This window comes from Bison bison, unplaced genomic scaffold (genome assembly GCF_000754665.1).
Source record: "Bison bison bison isolate TAMUID 2011002044 unplaced genomic scaffold, Bison_UMD1.0 scf7180017864035, whole genome shotgun sequence".
In the NCBI taxonomy this organism is placed as follows: Eukaryota; Metazoa; Chordata; class Mammalia; order Artiodactyla; family Bovidae; genus Bison; species Bison bison.
In genome coordinates, this window is record NW_011494607.1 from 20016347 (window position 1) to 20042962 (window position 26616).

Below are 26616 nucleotides of genomic sequence, written 5' to 3' on the forward strand. Positions count from 1 at the left end.
GATAGACAACTAACAATAAGAATTGGTTTATTTGACACAGATTGAGGGAACAATTACTTAAATTTATTAGCAGTTTACTATTTCAAAAATTATTAACAAATGACTCTGGGCTTCATCCTAACTCCTCAGTTAGTTCTCTAGTCCCTTGGAGACTTGCTTAACTCTCATTATTCCTCTGGCTATTTCTTCATAACTAGAAAGCCTTCCTCAGAGAAGGCAATGGCACCCCACTCCAGTACTCTTGCCTGGAAAATCCCATGGATGGAGGAGCCTGGTAGGCTGCAGTCCATGAGGTCGCTAAGAGTCGGACTCGACTGAGCGACTTCACTTTCACTTTTCACTTTCATGCATTGGAGAAGGAAGTGGCAAGCCACTCCAGTGTTCTTGCCTGGAGAATCCCAGGGACGGGGGAGCCTGGTGGGCTGCCGTCTATGGGGTCGCACAGAGTCGGACACGACTGAAGCGACTTAGCAGCAGCAGCAGCAGCAGCAGCAGCAGCAGAAAGCCTTCCTGACTCTCACTGTGCTTTTGGTAGGAGCCTCTTTCATGAAGTGGTAGTTTTTGCATTTCACTGAGTGCTTTTAAAAATGTGTATCTCCTCTTGGACTATGAAATGCTCTTAGTAAATAACAAGATTTGGACTCATTACTAACAAAAGTCCAAAAGTTAACAAAAAGAAAGGTGTGCAAAGTGCGACTAGAGTCAGAGGAGGGACTGATTTTAAATAAATATCCCAGAACACATGCATGTCATGCTATTCAAAATAATATTCTGAGAAGCTATAAATTCCTTTCAATAAGGCTTCTGTCATTCAAAACATTTTGAAACATCTTTCAAATGTTTATAACTTCAGTCAGAAAGACTTTAGGAACTACATTATCTTGTAGTCATAATCAACTTCACAACCCCAAATTATACTCTCTGACTTCATCAATCAACTTTAGTCTTCTGAATCTAGGCTTCATATAACTGCTTATCATTTTCTCAAAACAAAAGCAAATGTTCAAACAAGAAAGAACCATTAATGAATATCTACTTGGACCCAAAAGAATCAACAGAAGTGCCAAGGGCCTGGAAGAAGTTAAAAATTTTTGTAATAAGTGTAGTAAAGCACTTTTAAAGATAAATAATCTTAAGAAGACAATACCTACTGGATAAGTTCTGTTTACTAAAAAAAAAGTCACCTAACTTTATTTTGAAGCCTACATTAATTGCTCAAATCTATAAACATACTGATGGATCATATAATAAGATACAGGGAACAGGTGTCACATGGAAATCATGTATTGAGAATAAAAATAAAACCATTAAAAAATAGACTGACTATACATTAAGGGAAAAAAAAAAAAAAACAATACCAAACCAACTGTGCCAATCAGATAGCTAGTGCCATAACTTTCTGGTAATACACTTAAGTGGGTATTTTAGACATCTAAGTTCGAGTCTGCTTTAGGTAGAAAGCTTTTGTTCATGTTTATAAAAATTAGGCGTTTTGTCATTAACTCAAAAAATTAATTACTTCCTCATATGTAGAGTTACCAGTATTTTGGCTCCAGGACAAACTTGTAAGAAGTTATATTTAAAGACAACAAAGAAAAATAGAGATTTTCAGTACCAGATGTGTGGGAAGATCCCATTTGAATTTGAGCTACTTAAATTTGCAATCATGTATTTATACATCTAACGGAGCTTCTGTTTCCCCCAGAATCAGAAAATTAACTAGCTTTGTAGCATCTTCCTTGATCTGCCACCCATGCCCTGAGGATTAGAGACTCCACCTGAGCTTGTTTTACAAGCATAACAGAAAAAATTAATCTCTGCTGGCAGCGCTCCCACTGGGATACTGATGAATAATGATATCCCTCTTTTGCTGCCCTCTCAGTCCACTAGAAAAGCCACTCTAACCCAGCAACGTGGAAGCTGCTGAAACCATTCCAGCTGTGGATTAGCAGGCAGTCAAGCATCCATCTGCTCTGTGTGAATCAAAAGAAAGCAAACATGCATTCTTACGGCTAAAGTCATATTCAAACCCCAGAACATCTTATAGGAATATCTATATATATATCGACCTACCTATGTTCCTACCTACCTATTCAATCACAGGCAATCGCATGTTGTAAGCTAAATTAACCCAATTCCTCAACTTAGTCTGCATTTCCTTGGTGCTTGAAATGTTGGAAAACAAAGTGTTTAGAGTTTATAAAATATAGCTCTTAAGTCTGGTATGCATATGGGGCTCATTAACTTGAAATTTAACTTCTATAGTGCAATATGATAATATATATCAGGCATATACACATTTCCAGATTCTCAGATGTAGCAGCCAACTATTTGCTTCAATAAGAAAAGTAAGACTGTTTAATCAGTTCCTAACAAAGTGCTATACAGAGAAACCTTTGATTTTACTTGGCTTTATTTTACTGACACACTGATGTAGTGGTTATCTGTGGACATCTGCCTGCTCTAAAACCAAAAGAACCATTGCTTTTGGTCCACAAATAGCAAATTCAGTTTATCAGGACTCTATCAGCTCTTTTTTAATGAGCCCTTTAGCATTTTAACATATCCATAATGTAATGATGACTGATGTTTATAAAGATAGCTTCAAGACCCTGAAAGATCTTTATAGGTCTTCTGAATGATCAAAGAAACATTTTTTCAGCACAGTTCTAAGAGTATTCTATGGCATTAAAGTTCTTTGAATTCTGAAATCTGTATAAGACATATATTTATAAATTTTATTAACAAAAATATTTTAAATAATCACAGCATATTTCCATTCTATAATAATAATAAAAAAAAAGCTCACTCTGCTTTTAAGCTATATCCACACAATTTTAGTGTGGTCTCAATCACAATTAACTCTTTTTTCCTTTTTCCCTGATTTTACTTGGAATTCACTGTTTATTTCTATGCCTTACTGGTTCTTTCCTCTGTCACTTCTCTTCCTCCTTCACTGACAAAACATAAGTAAAAGAAGTTCAAGGTTATAACCCTTTCTGTGCTCTCGTCCAGCAGGGCAGTACACTGCCAGCTCAGTCACTGGTTCTGCAAGACAGTTTATTTGTTCATCTGTCAGTAGGAGATGACACCTGTTTGGCATTTGTCTTACAAATTTGCTGACACTGTTTAATAAATAACAGAAAATACCCACAGAGTTTGGATGGAGGACCTATGTTTTAATAGGCTGAAGAAAGTATATGTAGAACAATTCTCTGTTGCCAATGGAAATCTTTAAAGTCCTTAAAACAGATTATAGTGCTTCTGCCAAACTGCATTATTCTTCTGAATTACATACAAAATAATGACGAGAACATATGAACATGTAGAATTTATGTATCTGAGGAGACTGACATTTGTAAATTTTTCTTGCCTTTCAGGTTCTTTCGTATTGTGTTTTCTGTTTTTAAAGCAAAGTGAGTTCTAACCTTCTGACGTAATCAAACCTCTGAGACATGCTTAAATGCTATGGGGTTGTCAGCTGGAAAACATTGTGAAATAAGTTCTTTTCTAGGAGAATGTGATGTTAAAACAAAATGCAGATGGTATGAATAAAACTACTGTAATAAAGACCATCTCGATGCATTTTATTTGGTAGTAATGATGATTTTTTAGAATACATGTACGTATAAGAATGGGGCACATCCATTTCTTTGGGTTGAGAAATCAAAAGATATTCAGCTTTTAATGTATCTCTGGAGAGGAAATTCCTCTAGGCTTCTGCCATATGTATAATGGTTCAGTATAAAAGTATTCGTTTTCATCCTCACAGTGGGAAAACTATAGTTTGCTAAGAATTATTAATCACTAGTTAGATATTTTTCTTGAAAGAGCTTTTCAAAGCTATTCAGTTAATCAGTAAGTTATCCTCTATTGTCTAACAAGGTCAAACTTTATAAATATCTCCATACAAGAATACACCTATAGGGATATATGAAAACAAATCGAAACAAAACCCATGTTTTCTGTTGCTTATCTTTCAAAAACTTAGCATAAGCAATTATAAATTATTCTTAAAGAGATATTGATCTTTGAAAAAAAACTTTTGCAGGTTTTTTTTTCCTACTATAAGTAATGCTGTGATGAACATCTGTGTACACGTATTTTGACTTGTTTCCTTGTACATGTATTTTGACTTGTTTCCTTGTTTCATAGATTCCTAGAAATGGAATTACAATGCCACAGAGCATAAACTTTTAAGAGTTCTTTTTTTTTTAACTTTGATAGATATCAAATTTCTTTCTAGAAAGTTTAAGTCAATAAAAACTCTATTTGGCAGTGTCTGGGAATGTTGCAACTCACAGCACACTCACCATCAATGGGTATTATCCTTCTTGAATTTCCAACAATTTAATAGGCTAAAAAGATTGCTGTTTTTTTGTTTCAATTAATATTTTCTAATCACTGAGAAGTCTGAGGGGTTTTAAAAAAATTTGTTAAGATTGAATTTATTTTTCTGCAAGTTGTTAATGCCTTCTTTTCATTTTATAGAGTCATTTTTTCAATTTAATTTGAAAAATTAAAATATATTACTGTTTTAATATAATTAAAAATAATGACAAATATTAATGCTTTAAAAATTTTATATAGACATACATATATTTTATAGTTTAGGCAAATCCATTCATTTTTTTAAATACTTTCTTCAGTTCCTTTATGCCTTTTGCTTCTTCCCCTCTCCCTCTTTGAAATGTAAACATTATTCTTGGCTTTAATCCTTAATCTGAATTTTATTCTGGTATGTGCTATGAAGTCAGAATCAAATGAATATTTTTCCAAAATGTTATACAATTTACCCAACAATATCTGTTGAATAAACTGCCCCTTAACCAATGATTTTATGGTGCTTTCTTTGTATTTGGTTAGTGCGTCACACAGATTAAGTGAGCTGGTCTTGACCAATGTGTGAAAACTATCCTGGCTGAGTTGGGGAGGGAGACATACTAGGCATATGGAGCAGCAAGAGCTCCACAGAGAGGCTAAAGGGAGAAAGGGGAGGCACAGCTGAAGATGGAGGCTACTTTTACTCCAATCTGTACACTGGAGCTAGGCTCCGAAGAGTCTCATATGGCATGGTAAGGAATCAGAATTAACATTATAAGGTTTTTGTTTTATTTTATGTATTCATTTATTTTGGCTGTGTTGGGTCTTCACTGCTGTGCATGGGCTTTCTCTAGTTGCAGTAAGCAGGGCATCTCATCATGGTGGTTTCTCTTGTGGAGCACAGGCTCTAGGTGGGAGGGTCCTAGAGTGCATGGGCTTCAGTGGTTGCAGTAAAAGGGCTTAGTTGCCCTGTGGTGCGTGGAATCCTCCCGGACCAGGGATTGAACATGTGTCCCCTGCATTGGCAGGCAGATCCTCAACCACCGGACCACCAGGGAAGTCCCTTATAAGGTGTTTTTGAATAGGAGAGGATAATGATATTTGTTCTATATAGCTATGGTTTATATAAATTATAATAAATCAATTACTAGAACTTATCAGTATTAAAATATTATTATTAATGAAAACTAGCAATAATAGATATGAATGATTACCATATGGCAGGTAATGTATTGACTGAGGCTTTACACATATTCCTTTATTTAATCTTCTTCTTCATTTTACAGAGGAGCATGGAGCTTGGAGAGATTAAGTGACTAACCCAAGGTCACATAGCTAGAAAATGACAGAGACAGGTCTGTATGACTCTAAAGCTCATGTTCTTAATAACTAGACTTTCAGCATACTCTAGACATGCTGGTACAGCTTATACTTTTAAAATAGTTAATATCAAACTAGAATTGCTTCTTAGACATAGGCCTCTTCCTTTCTTGAAAGCAGGGACTGCATCTTCATTATCACTGTCCTCTTGCACCTAACACAGTAGGTGCTATATAAATACTTGCTGGTCTGTTGAAAATGTGTATTTAAGAATATCTGTAGGACAGTAACAGGCATAGAACAGAAAAGCTTCCAGATAAGAGAAAATGAAGGACAAGCAAGAGAAAGTATAACTAGAAGGCAAAGAAGAAACTGAAGTAGAGGAAGGAAGAGATTAGAAAAGTGCAGAAAAATAAAAGGTATGGTATTTATTTCCTCATCAAAAATTAAAATGAAATAATGCTTTATCTGTGTATCAAAAACACTAATTTTTGAAAAGCTGTATTTAGCAAGTACTGAGACTTTAATATGGTCCCGTTTCCCAAGCTTCATATTAAGCAATGTAATATTTACCTAATTATTCAGGAAGAGAAACTACTATATATCATAGCCCAATTGAGAGTTGGAATGACTAATGAACTATTAATATATTAAATTGACCAGAGCTTTAACTGCAATTGAATGAAGAAAATTGTTTCAGATGAATATATGCTTAATAAACTGGCCAATTTGGTTTGCCTGATTTTTCTGTCAGCCAGGTTCCAGTGGCTTCCTGGCTGTTTTATAGCTTTCTGCTTAGTCCCAAAAGAAAGGACATTTTTCTTACTAATATAGCCTCCTCATAGATTTCAAGCCAAAGCTCCTAATTCAAAGAAGTGCTAATCCATTTGCAAAGCATCTTAGTGAAGGAGTAATCACCCAGCCATAATCACTATTACGAATCATAATTACTTTATGATTTCTTCTAATTACTAAGTGGTTTTTAACAACTATGAATAGATGAGTGCTCTTAGGAGCACAGACATTGGTCTGGAAGCCAGGGTAATGTCTCATTAAAGAACCGCAGTGCTTTTTTATTTGGAGGTAGGATAATGTGGCAGTGGGGAATCATTACTTTTACAGACTTTGTCATTCCCCCACGGTATGCTAAAACCTAGAGCCATGGCCTCGAGTAAAACATTAAGCTGGGGAGAAAGGCAGAGAGAACAAGGGAATAGGGGCAGAACAATCTAAGAGTGAAAACTCAGAAAATGACACTGTGATCAAGAATGCCAAGGTCTGAGTTACCATATGTTCCTTAAGAAAAAAAAAAAAGGAACATCTTACAGAAAAAAACAAATGAACATTTTGGCCAATCTGATAATAATGTCATATCACTCTTTTGATCAAAATTCCTCCAATGGCTTCTCTTAGCACTTGAGATAAGCTCCTAACTCCTCAGCCAGGCCAAAGACACCTCAGCCCTGCCCTGCCCACTCTTGCCAACCAGGCTTTCCTGTTGTTCCCTGACAAGTAGCTCATGACCTTTCCATTTGCTATTCCCTCTGCCTAGAATTTTTTCCCCCAAGGATTTCTCATGAGTTTTCTTTCATGTCACTCAGTTCGCTGTTCAAATATCACGTGCTCAGAAAAGTTTTCCTCAATTGTTCTATGAAGAACAGGCTTCTCTATTATCTTCAGACTCCTGCCTTATTTTTTTTTTAAACTCATTTACACATTCCTGAATTTATATGTTTATTTGTTAACTTGTTTGCTAATTTCATTATGAAGTTCCATAATTATTGGAACTTCATCAGCTTAGTGTGCTGCAGTATACTCCATGCCTGGACATAGTGTATCCTCAGTTGCTGCTGCTGCTGCTAAGTCGCTTCAGTCGTGTCCGACTCTGTGTGACCCCATAGACGGCAGCCCACCAGGCTCCCCCGTCCCTGGGATTCTCCAGGCAAGAACACTGGAGTGGGTTGCCATTTCCTTCTCCAGTGCATGAAAGTGAAAAGTGAAAGTGAAGTCACTCAGTCGTGTCCGACCCTCAGCCACCCCATGGACTGCAGCCTTCCAGGCTCCTCCGTCCATGGGATTTTCCAGGCAAGAGTACTGGAGTGGGGTGCCATTGTATCTTCAGTAAATATGACTAAATACAAGAATAGCTAACACTAAGTACTGCAGATGAGCAAATGAGCAGTGTTCTCCTCTTTGCCTATATTAACTAATTTAATCTCCCCAATAATTCCATGAGATACTTATGGAGGTAACAACACAAAAGTCACAGTTATGGAATCACTCTTTAATTGAACTATAGGTTCTTTTCTTTAAAATACAATGACTACAAAAAGAACAATTCAGAAGAATTAATGGACAAGAAACTGTCTTTTGAGAAAGTGACCAGGATATATAAATCTCTTGTTCTGTTACTAAGTCCTGTCCGACTCTTTTTGTGACCCTAGACTCCTCTGTCCGTAAGATTTCCCAGGCAAGATACTGGAGTGGGTTGACATTTCCTTCTCCAGAGGATCTTCCCAACCCAGGGATCAAACCTGCATCTCCTGCATCAACAGGTGATTCTTTACCGCTGAGCTACAGACTAAATAATGGCTAATGTATGAGGGCCAGTAGAGGTCTGATGACAACCAAAGAGATTAGAGAACAATTCATTAGTTGTTAAGTATAAAGAAATATGGCCAGAATTAACAAACAAATAAAAAAGGGTAACTGTACTGTTTTCATTAAGTGAAGTTCAGTTCTCAGTCGTGTTTGACTCTTTGTGACTCCATGGAGTGTAGCCCACCAGGTTCCTCCATCCATGGGATTTTCCAGGCAAGAATACTGGAGTGGGTTGTCATTTCCTTCTCCAGGGGATCTTCTCGATCCAAGGATCGAACCTGGGTCTCCCGCATTGCAGGCAGACGCTTTACCATCTGAGCCACCAGGGAAGCCCCTTAAAAATCCCCTCAAACTTACAAAAGTAATATTTTCTATAAAACAAGATTCAATAAAATAACAACTTGCTCTTGTTATATCACACATTAGGATACACCTTAACACACTATTTTTATATCTAGAGAGTTTATAAAAAGTTTATCTGAAACTGTGTTAATACAGTTTAAAATTATTTTTTAAAGCACATAGTGTTTCTATTGTGTTTCTCTATACTATTACATAAAGAGAAGGTCTGGCATGTTAGTTAACATAATGAGCTGTATATCTCTCTCTACACCAACGAGTATTTCTATGGTCACTTTTTAAAAATTCCATGTTTCCAAAACAATGTAATACCGAAGGACTCTGAATTATACTAATAGGGGCTTGGGAAGGATATTTAATTTTTCTTTAGGATGTTTAATTTTTCTTTTGCTCTATTACATAGAAAATGATACTGTATACATAATACAGTATACTAAATAAAGTATATTTAGTTGGCTTTAAGTATTGGGAATGACCACACTTATTTACCTACTTGGCTGCTTTGTGAAAATAAAAGGCAATACTTCAGCATTATTTCTATTGGGAAGATACTTAGGACAGGAACCATGAACCTAATCAACACTATTGAGGATGGAGCTAGCATAGGTTTTTGAACTGCTCCACCTGCTGGACCAATGAAACCCTAAGCATAATTTCAGAGTACTTACGTTTTACTGGGATGAAATTAGAAACATTTTGGGCTGAAACCAATTTCTAGCATATGGAAATTATATTTTAAAATGTTTTATTCACTATTAAAGTTTCTATTTATTTTTCACTTATTTTTATGGTCTAAATAATGCTCTACTTACTCAAAGTAGAATGAAATGACAAATGGTTAGAATTTAGGGAAGAGATTTTATCCTCGGATAGACAATAACCTTCAATCTCACATTTTCATTATATTTTTATTTCCCAATGTCATTGCATGTGTACTGACAATTCTAGTTATGATATCATTAAGTTAAGCAGCGAGTTACTACCAATGATAAACAAAACTATATTCAAAACCAAGTTAACAATGATTTACTTTGCCACGTGATTCATGATAGGGTTCCCTGAAAAGCAGACTACCCTGGAGTTTTATAAATATGACTTAATTTACATGAAACCACTCAAGATTTTATTTGTAATTTAAAAATGTCTAAGTGGAATCTCCTTTTGCAAATGCTTTTAACATGACCCCCAGGAGCTCGGTGATCCAATCTTGCCCCCAGGCCAAGCTAGTAAGTTGGACTTTTGAGGACAATGTCAGTAACTCTTCTGCCATGCCATAAGCAGGACTGAACACTTTCTGTGAAGAGACAAAACTATTTGGAGCAGGCCCAGCAGCAGAGACAGATATACGTGGCACAAGCCTGTTTCTTTGTTTTTATGAGGTTCTTTGGGATCTAGTACAAATATCCTTAAAAGACATAGCTCTGTCTTCTATTTCCTTGGTATTCCCCCAAGAGTGCTGAGTATTGGCGAGAACACTTTGCAAATCTTAATTGTTGTTGACAAGCCAGAATTATTTTTTATAGATGGCTTAGGATAAGAAGGTTAATGGTACATCCATTTTTTTATACCTTAAAAAATTACATATATATATATGTGATTATAATATTATATGTATAATAATAAGTATATATGTAATTATTTATATATATGTACACACACACACACACCTTTTTATATACCTTGGGCTTCCCTCATGGCTCAGAGGGTAAAAGAATCTGTCTGCAATGCAGAAGATCCAGGTTTGATCCCTGGGTTGGGAAGATCCCCTAGAGAAGAGAATGGCTACCCACCCCAGTATTCTTGCTTGGAGAATTTAATGGAGAGAGGAGCCTGGAGGGCTACAGTCCATAGGGTCACAAAGAGTTGGACACGACTGAGTGACTAAATTATTTTTTTTATATGCCTTGCTTTGTAAATTTAAATAAAAGGGAAAAATAAGATTCAAGAAGATGAAAAAGAAAATGCTCAATACAAAACCCAGCAAAGGGGAAAAAAAGAGAAGGGCATTTAAAAGATTGCTGGGGAATAAGAATTCTAATTTCAGTTCTGCCCTTTGGGAGCAGTTTTTGTATTATTTTTTTCCATACAGATTTCTGTCATTTTGAGCAAAACTGGGTCTCTGATGTTTGAAAACATGAGAAAGTTAAACTAGGTGATAATGAAAGAAATATTAAAGCTATTCATACTTTGGTAATCTAAACTCATTTCTTAGTTAACAACCCTATTTAATCAGCAACATTTGGAATTCCAGTAATTGTTAGTTGTTATTCTGTGGGAGAGAATAACTGAAAGCCAAAGAGTAACTTGAAAAAAAAAGTATAAAAAATTTAAAACAGGTCAAATTTCAGGTAATATTACAAATACGTCTTAGGCTCACCAGAACATCATTAGCTTAAAAATCATTACAGGAATCTACTATATCACACCAGATCTATCTGAGAAATTAAAGTTTTCACCAGGAAAACTTTACTTCCATTTTTTCTGAGCTGAGAAAACCTTGTAAGTGTGGAAAGCTAGGAAGAAGCTAAGGAAATAACAGAGAATAGGGAATGTCTCAAGGGAAACAGACCAAGAGAAGTAGAAAGATACCTTTTTTTTTTTTTAAAGACATCTGCCATCTGTGCCTCTCCTAAAGATGCCAACCAACTCCCCAGACTGAAGGTTAGGGAAGCTCTCCTCATGAACCCTGGAAGATATCCCATTAGGTTTCCCCACTAGGATGATAAAGAGTAGCAGATGGGATCCTGCGATTGTCAGGAGGTTATTTGGAAATGGAAGGCCATGAGGTTGGTGATGTTCACTGTTACTCAGTTAACCTTTCCTCCCTTTCATTTTTCCTTTAATGAACTCTTTAATTTTACATGTGCGGTTCCTTACCAAAGGTGTTCATATACGGCTTGTCCTTTTTATTTATTACATTTAAAACTTCTTCCTTAGGAAAAAAAACTCTTGTTCATTTTTCCAAGTCTATAAGAAAGATACGTTTGTAATTTTCAACCAAAAGATCTGTAATTTTCAACCAATACAATCTGTGGTTGTGTCCCAAAGAGAACAAAATTTAAGCATTAAAGATGTTGTATTACTGAAAATCTTCTCTATATGGGCAAAGAAAGAACCAGTATGTTTTTAAAGAAAGCAGTGCAGAGAACTGTCAAACCTGGAAATTTATTAATATATCAAAATTTTATCGCTTTGGAGCTTCCCTAAATTTGGAATGGTTCAATTTTACATTAACACATGAAGCCCACAATTTTAGTCAAAATCCAAGGCTTCATGGAAAAATGAGAATCTCACAAGTTTTCAGATTGGATATTTGGTATATAATCTCATTTCTCAGTGTAGTCACTAGAACCTTAACAACTGAGTATATCTTTTTAAAAACAATCTATTGAAAATTTAAAGTGTGTTACTTTCAGGTGTACAGCAAGATGATTCAGTTATACACATAATTTACTCTTTTTAAAAAGATTCTTTTCTCACATAGGTTATCACAGAATACTGAGTAGATGTCCCTGTGCTGTACAGTAGCTCTTTGTTGGTTATCTATCTTTTATATTTAGTGTGTGTAGGTTCATCTCAAGCTCTTGGTTTATCACTCCCCGCCATGTTTCCTCTTTGGTAACCTTATGCTTGTGTTTGATATCTGTTAAGTCTGTTTCTGTTTTGTAAATAAATTCATTTGTTTCATTTAGATCAGAATACATTTGGGGCATATTTTGCTTTCTTTCAAAACTATTAATACTATAGCAAGCATATTATGAAAAATTCACTCAAATTTCCCCTGACTTTGAAATCTCTTCATTCTATTACTCTGTTAAAACAGGCTCCTTCTAAAACTCCACTGCACATATCAAATCACAATCCATTATTTGCCATGATGACAGGCATTTTCTACTCTACTTGGCTGTCAGTGCCAACATCATTAAGAGATTCTTCAAATTACTTTTTAAAGGTCCTTTTCCCTCAGGATTTTCACTTATATCTAATTAGACTACTTACTCCATGCCATGTAATCCCTGTTGCCAAAACTGCTAAATGCTTCAATAAGTAGGAGGAGGGCATCAATGGAGCAAGACAGATGTAATGTCATTGGTTAACAATAGAAGTGTGAAGCAGCTGCCTTAATTATGAAGCTTATTAATTCATGGTGTTAGAAAAAAATCTTGGCAAGAGTTCTTATAAAGTACCTAACCTTTCCAAATAGCATCATATTGCTTAAAACTTAAAATATACACTTTCAATAAAGAATGTTGAAATAATTATTTTGCCAGTAATTAACACCTGTGTTTAAAACCTGTAAGTCTACGTTACAAGGTCACACATAATTTTAAAAGTAATTCTGCTTCTTAACTGACTTTTAAAAAGTATCTACCATCACATTTCAGTACTTAAAATTTTTTTACAGTTGGAATTAAATCATAGAATAAGGATAAATTATGTCTAAGAGAGGAAGTAAGGAGCAGGGAAAAGAGTTCTAAACAGCTACTTCATATAAAACCTGGGGAAACTTAAAATATCCTCATCAAACATCAGTAGTATTCTCTACATAATATTAACATTTACCATGAAGTGTTTGAGTATTATAAATAATGTATATTAAATGCCTGGCATGTTGTAGGTGCTTCACAAAAGGTAGTTGGTATAATTGTTTAATGAATATATTGAAAAGACAAGATTCAAATAAATGGGTTGCTATCATAGAATAAGTGAAGAGAAATGGTCTCAATATAATCTTCAGTTTTACACCTAGATTATTTTACTATTTTTACTATCTTTACTCTTTATAGAATATTTTATTATCATTTAAAGACAAAAAAAGAAAAAGACAATGACAACTAAAAATGTAAGCCAGAAAACAGCTCAATTTTTCAGGAAGAAGATAGGTGAAAATGGGATTTTCAAAAGAGGTGTTAGTAGAGAAAAAAACTTTAGTGGGAGTGTTTTCTGTTTAGGTGTTGACTAAAACAAAAGATTTATATTTAATGAAGTTATAATTAACAGTAATTAGTTCTTGAGTGTGTAACAGACTGTCACATTCAGAGAAACAAATACCACCCCCATATATTCTGAAGGATAAAAAATAGTCCAAGTATCTGGTGAACCCAGAGAAAAATACCATATAGATGATACATTTTCATCTAAGCCTCATCCTTGCCTTTTCTGAAACAGAATGATCAGCATCTACCATACCAAATATGATATGCAAAATTCCATTTTCTCTTTTAGTTCTGTTAGTAGTTTTATCATTTGTAAATATTTTCTAGTCCTTTTTGAATCTATATATTTTTGGCCTACATTATATTTGTCAAGTGAAGTAATAAATTCTCTGAGTTTATTACCTGCAGGATCAGATGGAGCTTCCTATTAATTATGAAAGTTACCTGTGTTCACAATCTATTCTTACAGTTCATGATTTTAATATCTGTTAACTGATTCAAAGCCTTTACCTCTTTAGATTGAAATGCTCCAATAATATACTTTTCATCATTGGAGCAGCTCTCCTGGGCCCATTCTTTTGAATGATGTTCTTTTGATGTGTGGCCAGCAGAAACGTATATAGCAAATCTTATGCACAGGAAAGATTAACTTGAAGGAAGAATACCGTATCCTATTTTGTTTTTAGAGACTCTTTTTCATGGTGGACAATATTTTGCTGTGATTCTTTGAGTATCACATTTGCTGGGGACCTCAGTCAGGAGCAACACCTAAGTCTTTCATAGTTTATTACCATGCCCATAGTTTATCTGTATATTAATACACACATACACAGAGTTTGTCACTAATGTTCACTATTCTATCTCATGCCCCTAGAAAGAGCGTTATACATTATAGGCATCAAATAAGTATTTCTTAGATGAATCAATACATAGTCTGTGGGTAGAAATGTGACTGATGGAGTTTAATATGGACTTGAATAGAGTAAAATATTAAAGACAAACATCCAAATTATACATACTTCATCACGTGCTTAAAATAGAGTTTAGTTTTCATTTTTTTAAACTCATCCTTTGTCAAAAGGGTGATATTGTCAATATAGTAAATGCTATTCTGCAAAATACCAGGCTGATCCTAACCAGCCTTCTGACAGAAGAAAAGGACAAAAAGGACAGAATTCAGAAGACAGGGTACACATGTACCTAATGTTAGGGATTTTTTTTTAACCAAATCTGACGACTTTTTGCTATGGAACACTGTGGTAGAGGGAAATTTTAAGGGCCAAAAACACTGTGAAAGGAAGCATACCATGAAATGACCTGATTCTATGGCTTTCTCTTTTTCGTTTTTAAAGAAAAACTACTGGCAATAAAATTGTGAAAGTGTGAAAATGTAGTTGCTCAGTCACATCTGACTCTCTGCGATCCCATGGACTACAGCCCGCCAGGCTTCTCTGTCTGTGGAATTCTCTAGGCAAGAATACTGGAGTAGATTGCCATTCCCTTCTCCAGAAATGAAAGTTGCTCAGTCATGTCCAACTCTTTGCAACCCCATGAACTACACAGTCCATGGAATTCTCCAGGCCAGAACAGTGGGATCTTCCCAACCCAGGGATTGAACCAGGTCTCCTGCATTGCAGGTGGATTCTTTACCAGCTGAGCCACAAGGGAAGCCCAAGAATACTGGAGTGGGCAGCCTATTCCTTCTCCAGATCTCCAGACCCAGGAATCGAACCAGGGTCTCCTGCATTGCAGGTGGGTATTTTACCAACTGAGATATCAGGGTTCATTTGTTTTTAAATGCCTGGTAAAAGTCAATGAATGTTTTAATATTCTTTTTTCATTCTATTGTTACCTTCTAGTTTGTTTTCTCTGTACCAACAATAAACACATTGGAACATAATTAGAACACCTAAAATAAAAATCTTAATGAACATAATTTGTGCATGTAATTTAACTGAAAGTTAAATATAATATGTAGCCTAAAAAATGAGAAAACTTTATGCACTGCCAAAGTTAAACTGATGAAAATGTTACAGTGAATTCAAAGTAATGCCCAAGAGAATAGAAGCTTTTCAGTTGTGATCTTTTCAGGAATACTAAAAATTCCTCTTAAAAATAATTAAATTTTAAAAATAAAAAAGTTTGAAAATGACTTTAGAAACTTTAGTGACTGTATCTAAGTTAAAGGAGACGCTGACAGCAAATACATTACAATACTGTGTTGTTCAAAACGTAAGGTGACATTATTAAACACTATAAAAACAAAAACAGTGCTGGTAGACAAGAGGACTTTCACGCACGCTGTTTTTCTTTGCCTTCCTGTGTTTGTCATACCCTCCTCTATAGCTCCACTTGACCACTTCTTTCTCCTTGTTTCAAAACCTCAAGGAGATTAATATGCAGTTTTGGAAGTGAGAGCAGAGATGATAATGAAGCTATGTTGAGACTCAGGAATCTCAGGTGTGGCCACAGAATAATATTTAAAAACACTTCTCATTGAAAGAATGATTTCTAGAAATTGCATTATAATTACTTCAAACACAGTCCTGATTTATTATTTAATGTTTCTCTGTTATACTTACGTTCTTGTGTACATATGGTTTTTAAACAAGAAATTAGCAAGCAAAAAAGCGGTACCTACAGATCTCCTTTTCCTACATTTGAGTCCTACACTCCTAATGCCCCAACATCCTCACTTAAAAAGAGGGCTCACTTAAATATTACAGACTTAGTTAGATACTACTGAGCAGAAGCTGAGAGTTTCCTGGATCAAATACCATAGGATGAAGACATTAGATCATTGTTGCTGTGGAAATCATTAAGGGGGCTTGCTGAACAATATCTACGTAAATATACTGTAGTTTACTTTAAATACATTTGCAGATGATTCGTTTTTCTTATTATTCACAAAAGAGTTGACTCTATTTTAATAAAGCTGTATCAGGAGATTAGCATAAGTCATTTTAGGCAGTGTGATACTGGAAAGAAAAAGGATGCTGAAAGGATGTGAACAGACCACTTGTTTTGATCAATGTCTTTTTATGTAAAAGACAAAAGAGAAAAATGATTGAATTCCCTTGGTACTATATACATTTGTGGGCTTCTGTAGTAGGTGGTTTGATCCCTGGATCAGGAAGATCTCCTGGAGGAGGGCATGTCAACCCACTCCAGTATTCTTGCCTGAAGAATCCCATAGAGAAATCTGGCAGGCTACAGTCCATGGGGTCGCAAACTGGTGGATACAACTGAAGCAACTAAGCAGGCATGCACAAATAGTGGGTGGAAGAGGATACAAAATGTAGCAGGTATATGGTATTCACAGGAGGATACAGAATGTAACAGGTGTATGGTATTCACAAAGCTTTACAAAAACAATATGCACCTAGTCTTAACATGATATACTTTAGACCTCCCACCTCAGTATTTTCCACCTCACTCTGTGTGTGTGTGTGAGAGAGACATACACACACACACAGGAGAGGCAGAACAGGGTAGTGGTTAAGAACTTATACTAAGGTGCTAGACTGCGAACTACTCACCGGATGTGCAACCCTGGACAAGTTGGTTAATCCTTAAAACATGAATAATAATGGGATTTTATCAATATCAAATTAGTGACTGCTGTTAGGATTAAATGTTTATCAATGTGAAGTTCTTAGAATAGTGTCTGGCACATGAAAAGTGTTATCTATTACTGTGTGATCCCAAGTACTTTAAAATACTAAATTAGGCAAATACATTAATGTAGGTAAATATGAAAGAAACATTATATTCTTAAATCTAACAGATACTAGTTTAAGATGCTGGCTGAAATTAATCATTATTTTACTGTCTTTCTCCTAATTTTGTTTTTATGAATCTGTCTAGAAAATGATAAAAAAATCTCATTCTTAGAAATTTAAAAGAAATTCTTAATTAAAAAATATTCTTATCTCAGAAATGAGTTAATTTGACAAAATATAATTTTTTGATAGCTGTCTTGTATACTTAATCCTCCTCTCATTTCTATAGAGCAAACAATAGGAAACTGATTTATACAGGATCCATCCACCCATCCATCAATTCGTTAACAAATATTTTCTGACTCATTACATGGTATGTGGCCCTATAACACACACAAAAGCTATACACTAGTTTCTCAAAGGGAAAACACTGAAAAATTGGAAAATTGTGAGGATACTGATGCCTATTGAGAATGATAAAGCAATAGGAAAGGTAGGAAAAAAGCTAATAATAAGTGAACTACAGCAGACTCAGTGACTTTATAAGAGAAGGCCCTTAAAGACATTATAGGCCAAGGGGTCTTAATTTTTTTAAAAAGTACCAACGTATCTGAGGGGTAAAATACAATATTTGCTGCTGCTGTTCAATCACTAAGTTCTGTCCAACTCTTTGTGGCCGCATGACCTGCAACATGCCAGGTTTCCCTATCCTTCACTATCTCCTGGATCCCAACTAATATGCCAACAAAGTTTTATGGTAAATTATTATACATAAAGTCAACAAAGAAAAAAAATAATACATATATAATACGCAGGAAAGAAGTGAAGAAGATACCGCTAATAGTAATTTTAACTTCAATATTAAATTTAGTTCACAGCTTCCTGGCAAAAAAAACAAAATAAGCAGAGTATAATTTTTTACCATGTGATAAAGCTGACTGTATATTTTTTTCTTGGAAGGGGGGATGGGAGGAGTTAACTTTTCTGGCAATAATTCTAAGAGAACTTAATCAAGTGGATCCTTATGTTAAAAAACTTCAGCAATACCATGGATTCCATAGAATTCCTCAAAAAAGCAATAAGAAAAGCTTTCAACTATAATTCACAAAGCTTATTACACTGAAGGATAGGGTAATCACCTGGCTGCTGAGGACAGCCCAGTTTATAACTATTATCCTGGCTTAAATATTAATAGTGCCAGATTCCATTCTCAGGCTGACTCAAGTTTGGATGATAAATTACGTGGTCATCTTATCCATGGGGAATCTGGCCCAGTTATATTGCTTTGTAGTGATCTTTGACAGAGCAACGAACTTCATACAGTTTCTGCCAAATTTCAAGAGGAACTAGAAGGCAACAGTTTAAGACTCAAATTAAAAGAGAAGGTATAACACATACAAAATATAATCCCTTTATATTAAAAACAATGCAATAATATGAAACTCACACTTAGAATTGAAAGCAATTCTTCAGTCCCACATTCAGGTTTTAAACGCTCCTTGAACATTTTAACTGTTTGGTGCTTCAAATAGTAATAAGAGGCAATGCGGCCATATGTCAGAGGCTCAATGCTCCGATTATCCTATTTCAGAAGAAAGATAAAGTAATGTAAATAGAAAGCACAATAAATATGTTCATAATGTTAATAATTCATACTGCCCGTTGCTATCGCAACATTTCATTACAGTTTTTGACTATGGTTAGCAAAAGCCCTATTGTTAGAAAGCTGGGCAATCTTTTCAGTTGGAATGTATATGACCCACTCGTACCTCTCCAATTTCAATACAATAGGAATGTTCCAATTCAACCAGAGACTTCTCAACCAGATTGGACAGAAACTTGTTCACAGAATCATGGCTCACATCACTCAAATTGTAGTAGCTAGAAAACAAGCAAGGTCATTATTTGCTTCAAAATATTTCCTATTAAAACTGTCACTTCAATTTCACTTTGTTCTTTTCAGAATTAAAAAAAAATCCATTTATAGCAAATCAAAGAAATAAAGCAACTGCAATTGTCATTTCTACCTTACAGGTCAAAATCCTCATACTTGAGTTTATTGATACTGATAGAATGGTAATACATTCAAAATATAAAGGATAAGCAGATAAAATTCAGCAACACATTAAAAAGACACTAATTTTCCAGCATTAAAACTATTTCAGTTTATGCATCTACAGCAAACTAAATCTATGTACTAGATTCAGTAGCAGCAAGAAGCTTATTACATATAAACATATAATACCCTTTTATATGTAAAACTCATCCGGAGTAACATTAAAAAACTCAAATAACTATTGATCTGGATAGTAGATAAGTTCTTTTAGGAAATTTAGTCAACTGTTGTTCCCTTAAGGAATATTCTAAAGATTAGAAGGAACATCTTCAGGCTAACAAAAAAGCATTCTAACTATGCTTACCTGTACAGAAAACATACAAGTTCAGCTCTATACACCTTCTACATAAAAACTTAAGGACATGCAATTCACCTTAATGCTCTTCCCTGTAACTCCAAGAGGTTTTTGGCAAATCCCTAAGATTACTAGGAATCTATGCCTGGGAAAAGATCCAAGAGGTGAGGGACCATCCCCACAGTCATGGCAGACCGCTAATTCCTGCTGGGTGAATCCTGTTCCCTAGTCAGCGTGGAGAATTACATGCCCTACCTCCATCCAAATCAAGGATACAAGCCTCAGAGAACAGACTGTCAATACTGAAACCCCAGCAAGAAGGTTTAACATCTGTACAGGACTAGGAAGGGGTTGCACAGAGTCGGACATGACTGAAGCGACTTAGCAGCAGAAGCAGCAGGAAGGGGGTAGTCAGAACCTGGGGAAGAAAGTGTTAACAATCTCAAATGGGAGAGGCCTTAAGGCCTGCCAAGTATGGTGATTTTCTTTCTTCCAAGGGAAATAGTTGGGGTCAATACTATAAAAATTTATTTAAAAACACAAAAAGCAGGATTTAAATCATGGCAGGATATATTTTCATTAGAAAGAGAAGTTAGCCCAAATGTTTAGGTACCCTCAAATTTGAGAGTTTCCATTGAGTATGGATTAATAATAGGTTATTTATTTAAATCATAGTTAAATGCTAAGGATTTTCTTATAAAAGAGAAATAGTTTAAATTTTAGTCTGTAGAGAAATTATTGCCTTTCCTGGAAAAGTTCTTTTCATAATCCCAAATGAAGCAATATTTTTCAATGAACAGATAAACACCAGCTAGATCAGTGCTGTTAATTTAACCAAAATGTAATCAGCCATATGTGAAGGTGAAAAACCAGCATTAGAAACTATTATAAAATACTTCCTTTATTCTGAATTATGACTGAGAAGCATATAGTTAGAATAATTTATACTGCATTAGAGGTAAAAATAAAAATTCTGGACATTCAAGGTTCCATAAAAGAGACAGATCCCCAAAGCTGTTTCAAATTATTAACAATATTTTTTCTCTTTTATATTTTTCCCAACAAATGAAATTTATCAGCCAGACTTTGTGCAATGCAAGCACTGACTTTATATTTCACATTCTTTTGGCTTGCTAAGCCTATAAAATTTCCAATACTATTGTCAGCTGTCTGGACTAATACAACATTGATAAAGTTATATCTAACTGGACGAAAACTAGTGAAAATGTGTCCGGGACACTGAATAAGTAGTACTATTTGCAGAACACAAATCAAGCTATTCTTTATGCAACTAAAATTACAGAAAGAAGACATTGTGAAAATAATATTATCATGAAAAATGAAAAGTCGTGATTCCATTTCATCTATAAGTTTATTAGGCTATTAGAAAACAAAAAAAATCTCATGGTTGCTGCTACAGATAATCACAGACATTCCCATATAAATATAACTGGAATGCCAACTTTACCATATTATGCTTTAATGAATTTTAATTTTAATTAATTTTTAATGAATTTGGTACACTTAAAAATAATACTTAAAACTATTAATGATAAAAACATCTCTAAAAATGATAGATTCTTTTTAAATTATTTATTTTATTCACTATTTTATGTATTTATAAGACATATTGTGATGGGCTAAAATCTCATCTGAAGTTTGTTTATTCAAATCTATTGGAAAATATTTTAAACTACTTTGTGGCATTTATTCAGATAAAGTAGAGTCAGGATAAACATGTTTTAAACATTTATAATGAGTTGCAAAAAAAAATTCAAGTAAAATCATGACTCTGAGACTCCAACAAATTATCTAATGACTACAGTAAAATATTATTAATAATCTAACTTGCTAAAAACTAATAGCATTTTTGGAGCAGAATAACTTAAAAAGCTTCCATTGATACATTTCTTAATATAGCTGTTCTTTTCCAATGTGCTCATCAACATTATTGACCTGCATAAGAGTAGAAATGAAAAACTCTATTTAAGTAATTGAACTGACATTCAATACATTCAGTATTGAAACTTTTGTCCTTACTACATCTGGGGGGTTATCAATAATTTTCAAAATCCCTAAAATTGTTTTCTTCAGATATTCTGGCACATGTAAGTGATTAACTTTATTTTTTAAAAGTGACAACTTAAGAAACACAGTACTAGTTTAAATATTACATTGTTGAATATAATAGTAAAAACTTTTCTCCTATGTAGCCAACACAAATAGTAAAATGCATCTAGTTTTGCTAGTGATGACTTCACGGATCTGTATCAAGTATTATTACTCTTTGTTAATATTTGTATTGAGAGTCTAAGGTTATATAAAAATTTTCATATCCATTTTTTAGATCCCATAAAAATTTGAGAGTATATTCTGACACGTTTTTGTGAATAAATGATGGAGTTTATATTTACATAACCTTCATTAGTAGCATTATATGGCCTTTGCTTTTAACACGTGAATGTTCAGTAACCATGCAATTTCTAGCCTAAATAATTATAAGCATTTAGCTTGAAAATTACATATTAATTTTAATAATCACTTTACTAGCTTGAAAAAGCATGCAACTGCTAAGTAAAAAGGTTTGTTTTCATGTTGCACTTGCCACAGTAGAAAATTTATAATTTATTGGTTATTAAAGCAGAAATATTATACAACTGTTTAATTATGGATAAAGGATACAATGTAGTTTCATGCTCACTGCATTGAATCATCAAGTCATTATCTTCTCTCTGCTATAAACAGACAGCCTACCTTTTTTGTCAGCATGGTATTTCATTTATTTCACAGAGAAACCCAGTTTCACAATAATTGACTTGTCAGAGGCTGTAATTTACGAGGCTGAGCTCTGTAAGATTTCTCTATATTGGACTCAACCTGCACACAAGCAGGGTTGAATATTTACAATGCTGTTAACAGGTGCTGAGTTGTTTAATGATTCTAATAGCCAGAAGCGTACTGAGAAAGCCAGCGGGATCACAATTACAGGCTGTTTGAACACAACAATTACTAGTCCCCTGAGAGGTGTGAAAGTCAAAGGCAGTTTGATACTGACAGCATCCAGCACATGGGCTAGACAGGCTACTTCTATTAGCAGTCCACTGGGAAAAAGTTTAAACAAACCTCTCCCTATCATAAAATTTTACAAAGTTGATTACATTTAAAGGATCAAAAAGTAAAACAAGCTTAAAAAAATTAACTTTAAAAGATCTTATCAAAAGATAAACAAGAATACCTCACACGAAACCTTGTTATCTTTTCCAACCTTAAAAAGAATGAAAGTTTACCAGCTGAAAAAGAGAGATTTTATTGTAATGTAAAACATAGATAAAGTCACACCAAACAGTTTGGATTTAATGTGAATAGTGGCAGTCATTTCCTGTTTGGTTTATGTAAACCTGGCCAGAGATCTCGCTGGGAAATTTTTCATCAGTATAGAAATGCTGCTGCTATAACTGTCAGTACTGGGAAGTCATTTGTTACAGCACCATGCTTTTTTATGTTCAGATTATGCAGCAGTAATAATGACACAAATAATGGAAGTGGTTATAGGGACAGCTGAAACTACCACAACATTTTTTCCCCCTAGAAATATTTAGAAGCTTTCTCAGGGGAAAACAGAGAGTAAAATTGAACATACAAATTGAATCCAGAACTCAATTTGAAATATATTATATTTCATGATGCACCAATACATGTGTTTATATATAAACAAACTAATTTATACATATATCTGTATCTACATATATATTTAATCTTATAAATATATATCTTTATATGTATTTACATATATTTGCATATATACACACATGCATATCAAAACATAAAAATATACAAAGACATACAGAGAACAACCCAGGAACTGAAATCTTTCTCAACATAAATTTTATTTTGGGTGGTGGTATGGTGTGGACACTTTACAGTAATATGAATAAATGAAGAGGGTTGGAGAATTGGGACATATTTATTTATCTATATGTGACTGTATTTCAGGAGTGGTGCTTGCTCTTCCAATTTTTAAGTAAACTTCAGTTTCTCCTTGTCACACATACATGCATGCACACAAGTGTGTATACAAGCCCCTCCCACCCAAAGAAAAGTCAAATCTCAGTTTATGGCACTGAATGACATGAAGTATGAAGTATATATTAAATACATAATACAAGCTCTTCATTTGAGACAATGATTTTAGCCTTCTTAAAACTTTTACTAGAACTAAAAGTAAGTGGAAAAAGTGTACCAATTTCCTGTGCCTTTCTTTGCTCTGGTTTTGTGGATAGGGGCTTTTAACACAGACAACAATAAAAAGATATTAGGGCCAATTAGAAAGAAAAGTGCAGAGCATGACTATAGCAGATAAGTAATATATGCAAATTGTTAACTTTATTTGGGCCCTTTCTCTTGACTTGAAATGTTAAAAATTTTTTTTAGTGATATTTAAAAAATAAATCTGAGAATTTCTACCTTTCAACAGGGAAGTTCAAATTATTTATAACATTTATGATTATAATTGGCCTTCTTTATGATATGAGAGATACTGTCAGTCCTCTGATCAAAAACCCGACAAAGGTTCTCATTTCACCCAGAATAGAAATCAAAGTTCTTACATGGGTGCCGAAGGCCTCATAAGACAAATAAGACCACTGACCACCCACCCACAATCCCCAACCTCATCTCCTACTACTCTCCACACCCCCCACTTATTCCACTTTAGCTATATCTTCTTCTTGCTGCACCTTCATCACACCAGACATGTCTGTCTTAGAACCTCTCCTGTCCCCCTGGCCTGAAATGCTGTTCACTAGATATTTATGTGGTCAACCTTCTCACCTCTTTCAAGTCTTTGTTCAAATGCCACCACTTATCCTATGTCTACTAAGAAAACCATATCTACTTTCCATTTCCAAAACAATATATTTAATTTCTGACCAAGAAAGTGAGATTTGAGCAAAATTTTTAGATATGATTAATTCAGTTTTAGGCATGTTGAATTTGAAATGATGGTAGGAAGTCCACGTGGCAACATTCAGAAGGTTGGTGGAGAAATGAGACTATACTTAATGGAGAGCAGATGGAGTGAAATATTTTAGGTCTTCCACAGACAGGTGATATTTTAAATACAAAAAGGATCTTTAGAGAAGAACAACAAAGATAAATAATAGTCCTGTGCTTACCTGGGGTTCATGATAAGACGACGGAAAAAGTAAGTCCAGGTAATATAATCCATTGCATCTTGCTTAGATGTTATTGTACCACCAGCAATCTCTGCATTTAAATGGTCAGACAGCACTCCTAATAAACTACAGAGTGAATAAGACATGGGAAACATACATGAAAATTAAATGAAAAACACTTGAACACATAGTCAAGACTCAAATTTGATGTTCCAAGATATAGGACAAATGTGTTTCCTGTAATTTATATACTTTGTATATAATCTTGGCGAAATGAATTGCTAGGTGCAAATAAACACAGGCTGATAGGAAGGGAGCTAGTAACTTTTACAAGAAGAAGATGAGAGCCAACCTATGAGTAGACAAGAGACGACACACCTTGGAGAGCAGAATTTTCTTATAGGGCATTGGAGTAAGTACAGAATAATACTGAGGCAGATGGTAGAAGAGTTGGTAGGAAATAGGGGACAGTTATGTTGGAGCAAGGATAGTCCCTTCATTAATTCAGTGAATATTAAGTTCAGTCATAGAAGATAAATGTACTAGGTGGTGTGGAATATAGCGATGATCAGATGCACTGAAATATTGGCACAACAAAATGGTCATTTCAGTTTCTTATATAAAATACAAAAAAGGGAAGTAATGTCCAATAAAGGATAAAAACATGTAAATTATGATACATGGAACAATATGTAGTATTAAAAACAGCTTCCACAAGGATGTTTTTAAGGATATGAGGAAAAGGTCATAATAAACTGAATGAAAAAAGTTGCCTTATTCCTCTCCAGTCATCAGTGACAGAGTGCATATCTGTATAGCTAATTTGGAGGGCAATTTGGCAATGTCTATGTGAATAATCACTATGATCCAGCAATTTTACTTTTTCATTATCACCTGTTAGGGAAACATTCAAAAGTTAGGATAGGGAAGCAAAACCCTTCACTGTAGCAATATATATAAGAGAGAAAACTAGAAACTCTGAATGCCCATTAATAGAGAAGTTAATATATAACTTCTATATATATATTTTGTAGAAGATAAAATATTACATCCAATGTGCACATTTAAATTTTTAATCCATTTTTTTACTGAAGCATATATAGAAAAAAATTACATAAACTATATACATACAACTCAAGTAATATTCACAATGTGAACACATCTGTGTAACCAATGCCAAGATCAAGCATTCCTACTGTCCCAGAGGTCTTCTTTTTGTGTTTTTTAGTCACTCCTCTTGCTCAAAGACCTACAAGACCTTTTAGAACACACACCCAAAAAAGATGTCCTTTTCATTATAGGGGACTGGAATGCAAAAGTAGGAAGTCAAGAAACACCTGGAGTAACAGGCAAATTTGGCCTTGGAATACGGAATGAAGCAGGGCAAAGACTAATAGAGTTTTGCCAAGAAAATGCAATGGTCATAACAAACACCCTCTTCCAACAACACAAGAGAAAACTCTGTACATGGACATCACCAGATGGTCAACACCAAAATCAGACTGATTATATTCTTTGCAGCCAAAGATGGAGAAGCTCTATACAGTCAGCAAAAACAAGACCGGGAGCTGAATGTGGCTCAGATCATGAACTCCTTATTGCCAAATTCAGACTTAAATTGAAGAAAGTAGGGAAAACCACTAGACCATTCAGGTATGACCTAATTCAAATCCCATATGATTACTCAGTGGAAGTGAGAAATAGATTTAAGGGCCTAGATCTGATAGATAGAGTGCCTGATGAACTATGGACTGAGGTTCGTAGCATT

The 26616-nt window shown here is 34.5% G+C and overlaps 1 protein-coding gene across 2 annotated transcripts in view; it reads right to left on the bottom strand.

Moving 5' to 3' along the window:
* Positions 1-26616, bottom strand: part of ASCC3 (activating signal cointegrator 1 complex subunit 3) — a 341661-nt gene that overhangs the window by 55380 nt on the left and 259665 nt on the right. For both annotated transcript variants that reach the window (XR_824792.1, XM_010834747.1), the window contains exons 34-36: positions 24849-24974; positions 19033-19144; positions 18711-18845 (exon numbers count right to left, since the gene is read on the bottom strand). Coding sequence is in view for 1 of the 2 variants with exons in the window: in XM_010834747.1 (XP_010833049.1) it covers positions 18711-18845; positions 19033-19144; positions 24849-24974 (373 nt within the window). In the remaining variant the exon portion in view is untranslated. The remainder of the gene's footprint in view (positions 1-18710; positions 18846-19032; positions 19145-24848; positions 24975-26616) is intronic.